The sequence below is a fragment of the Triticum aestivum genome, chromosome 5B (assembly GCF_018294505.1).
Source record: "Triticum aestivum cultivar Chinese Spring chromosome 5B, IWGSC CS RefSeq v2.1, whole genome shotgun sequence".
In the NCBI taxonomy this organism is placed as follows: domain Eukaryota; kingdom Viridiplantae; phylum Streptophyta; class Magnoliopsida; order Poales; family Poaceae; genus Triticum; species Triticum aestivum.
In genome coordinates, this window is record NC_057807.1 from 619,710,144 (window position 1) to 619,714,060 (window position 3,917).

General features: G+C 44.3%; 1 protein-coding gene across 1 annotated transcript; it reads left to right on the forward strand.

Moving 5' to 3' along the window:
• The first annotated feature begins 393 nt into the window (after window positions 1-393).
• Window positions 394-3,047, forward strand: LOC123117200 (protein FAR1-RELATED SEQUENCE 5). Its single transcript, XM_044538019.1, has 5 exons — window positions 394-594; window positions 1,081-1,571; window positions 1,676-2,058; window positions 2,145-2,602; window positions 2,689-3,047. Exons 1-5 carry the CDS (start codon window positions 511-513, stop codon window positions 2,911-2,913), a joined length of 1,641 nt encoding a protein of 546 aa, XP_044393954.1. The 5' UTR covers window positions 394-510; the 3' UTR covers window positions 2,914-3,047.
• Window positions 3,048-3,917: the final 870 nt, after the last annotated feature.

Genomic DNA, 3,917 nt, shown 5'->3' on the forward strand with positions numbered 1-3,917 from the left:
ATCGACGGGAGCACGGTGTCCACCCGTCATGGCCGAGGTATGGGTGCTCACTCTGGCATATCCCCTGTTCGTAACGGCAAGAAGTTTGTGGGGTTGGGAATTTCGTTGGGGATAATTTTAATTTTGAAGTAATTTTTCTCTGTAATTGCATCCCCATCGAGTGTTGACTGATTTTATCCCCATTAGTAAGACTGTCCCGTAAACTTACCGTCCTGCCAGATTCCATATTGCGGTTTCAAACTTCGGGCCCCAAGACGTGGGACTGGTATTGTTTTTTTTCTCAGGGACGCGAGAGGAGAGATGCACCCGGCGGTTTCCCTCATGGACTCGCCGGATTTCCACCGGCGAGAATCCGAGGACAATGAGACTTGTCCGAGAAGGTTTGCTGCTGCTGATGGTGCGCCTCCTCCATCAATTTTCTCGACGCCAGAACATGGCGTTGGAACTTCGGCAGGCAGTGGTTCAGAATTTCCCATAGCCGATGATAACTCATTGGTGTGTCATCCGGCGATGCACTCATCCATATTGATGCCGCCGTGTACTGTTGAACCAAGGGAGATGATGACACCGGATGCCAGCGCAAGATACATACACGTAAGTTCTCTCTCAAACAAGTGATTATGTATTCTTCTGTACCATCCCACGTTGTTGTAACATTGACCGTAGATGGAAAGGTAGAGTTGAAGATGCGTATGTATGAAATTGTCTGCAATGATCAGTTATTTGATGAACGCACGTGAACAGTGGAATATGCCCAGTATTATCTTTTAACTTCTGTATATGAAAGAACTAGATAGCATATCATGATTCAGTTTTGACCAAAGCGTTTTCCAGTCATATGATTCAGTTTTAAACATTAGAAGGATGTGGTCCATTGTAATGTTTGGTAGCACAGTAATCTGATTTGCTTTCTGGAACTGTTGGGACTGAATAATACGAACAACCAAAGCTTGTCCAAATCAGTAGATGCGAGAAATGCCAATTGTTATGCTTCTTCATTACAAATATAGATCTATGAATGGTCATTGAGATGAACAACAAATAGTGTCTAATGTATTTGTGAAACGATCATGATGGCAGGGTGAGCAAGTCCGCGAAGATTTTGTGCCAAAGAGAAATATGGGTTTCGTCACCGAGGAGGAAGGGTATGACTTTTATCTACAATATGCAAGAGAAGCTGGTTTTGGTATTACGAAGCTCAAGAGGAAGCCGATGTCGCGTCTATATGCATGCTCCCGACAAGGTACTTCGACATTTTACAAGCCCGGGGAGGAACGGAAACGTGCAAAGATGTCAAAGAGAGTTAACTGTAAGGCAGCGGTTAAGATGAAGAAAAAAGGGAAAGAATGGATATATGAGAAAGTACTATTGGAGCACAATCATACCCTAAATCCTGAGCCATGGGAGTTGAAGCACATGCATTCACACAAGAACAAAGACCCTGCTATCATGGAATTCCTTGATGATCTGCAGATGTGCGACGTCTCTCCTAATGCCACCATGAATGTGTTGACCAAGATGCATGGCAACCGTGAGAACATGCCATGGAGTGAACGTGACTTGCAAAATAGGTAATTGTATCACTTTTCACTGTACGATGCAGCTGTCCTTAGAGTAAAGTCCGTTTGATTGTAACATATTTGCTGCTGCTTCCATGTGTGAATATGAATTTCAGAAAAGCTGAAAATGTGCGTAAGGAGCGAGCGGATGATGTAAAAAAACTAAAGGCTTTCTTCAACGAGTGCAGAGCACAGAATAGTAAGTTTTATTATGACATAGAACATGACTCCGAGGGTGCTCCAAAGAATATATTTTGGAGTCATGCTAGCTGCCAGGCTAACTATGCTGAGTTTGGTGATGTGGTTACTTTTGATACAACATATAAGTGCAATTTTTACAATAAGCCATTAGCAATGTTTGTTGGGAGCAACCACCATTTGCAGAATGTCATTTTTGGTTTTGCACTCCTCGGTGATGAGAAGGAGGAAACATTTGATTGGGTTTTTCGCACTTTCAAAATGTGCATGGAAAACAAAGAACCTCATTGCATACTTACAGGTATACTTGGCCTTTTAGTTGTTATGTACGTGCCAACTGGAACAAGTCGGTAGAACTTGTTAAATTACTAACATCATCTCTTGTAGATCAAGACCAAGCAATGGCAAATGCTCTTCCGGGAGTGTTTCCAAACACTATTCATAGGCTATGCAGATGGCATGTTTTGCATGGTCACAAAGACAGCTTGAAGGTGTTGTATAACTTGTATGATGGTTTGAAAGAGAAGTTGTTGACAATAATAAATCATCCCCTCACCCCCATGGAGTTTGAGAAGGCATGGATGGAGATGGTGAATGAATATGGACTCGAGTCAGATCCTACAATTGGCAGTTTGTATGATCTGCGTACAAGATGGATCGCCGCATACTTTAAGGATGTTTATTGTGGGAAAATGACATCTACGCAACGCAGTGAGAGCACAAACAGAATTGTGAAAAGAAACCACATTAACCCTACAACACCTCTGCACGTGTTTGCAAGAAAAATGTTTCAGGTTTTGCAAGGGAGAAAAGAAGCAGAAGCCCGAGTGACCATGGAATCTCAGGTATGACATCTCATATGGCAGCATCTTATAGTATGACTCATGCATCAATAAAAAAGGAAATCTTTGACACATCTTTGCTGATGCAGGCCCGGCCAAAAACAGTAACAAATTACCCTCTGGAACATCAGTTGAGCAGAATCTATACCCATGCAGTATTCAGGAAATACAAAGAAGCATATGTTTATGGAACCTCTTTTCTTACAAAGAAAGTTGGCCTGGCTGTGAAGGCCTGGTTGTGGTCCGTCGTGGTGGGTGGAGACACAGACCGCATGAAGAAGCAAGCAACAGCTGCTAGGTGTGCTGCAAATTGACCAGAACCTGGCACATTGCAAATAATTACAGAATGTTTGTAATAAAAATCAATTGTTTAGTCCAGACCCAAGAATGTAAACTCATTCAATCAATATTTACAGATAACCGGAGACCAAACTGGAGGCTCGTCAAAAATTAAGCGCATAAAGAAGGGGAGAAAAATCCAAAAAAGAAACTGAAGCAGTAGCTTAGATGTTGTCTGTCTCCTCTCATGTATTACATACCCAGCAATAATGAATCCAAATGCAGACGATGTTGGCCAGATCAACCCGGCGGCAATAACACACTGTAGCACCGCGGCGCGGCAATCACAACGGCCGGCTCTGCCGTGAGCAGCATCCACAGTGCCCGCCCAATACCTAGGGCACCCGCCCCACCTGCCCGGTGACCAACACAAGTGGAGATAACGTTGTGATCACCACGCCGTGGAGCATCACACCGGCATGCTAGCCAGCAAACCACCACACCCTCGAGTCCAGATGCCGCTGCTCACGAGTCGTCGCTCCCGTGGGTGACTTGCCGCCGAGCAAATCCCCCAATCACGACCCCGCCTTTAACCTCCTGTTGTTCGCCATCGAGACTCCTCAAGCTGATCGCAGGTTACGTTGCACCAGATTAGAAAAATACGGGAACGTGGGCTAGCTTACAACGTGGATGTAGTGGAGTCCGGTTGGTATATTTTTTTTTGATAGCAGGCTGGCTGGTAATTTTACCTCAGGGGGAGGCACGCATATTACGGCAGATGGCTGGTCAAGGGATGGGGGTGCGATTGTGGCCCATCCAATCTGCTGGCTCGGTCGATTGGCCAGGGTGAGGAATAAGTAATTCCTCACCCTGGGAGTCTAATAGAGTGTGTGTGTGTGTGTGTGTGTGTATATATATATATTAATTCCTCACCCTGGGAGTCTAATAGAGTGTGTGTGTGTGTGTGTGTGTGTATATATATATATATATATAGGTAAAACTATGTCTATCATAGCTTGCCACAGAACTAGTTAAGGTT

Coding starts and splice junctions, on each gene's coding strand:
- LOC123117200 (XM_044538019.1), top strand. CDS start 511: ATGCACTCATCCATATTGATGCCGCCGTGTACTGTTGAACCAAGGGAG. Junction 2,059..2,144: donor ACCTCATTGCATACTTACAG/GTATACTTGGCC, acceptor CATCTCTTGTAG/ATCAAGACCAAGCAATGGCA. Junction 2,603..2,688: donor GAGTGACCATGGAATCTCAG/GTATGACATCTC, acceptor TTGCTGATGCAG/GCCCGGCCAAAAACAGTAAC.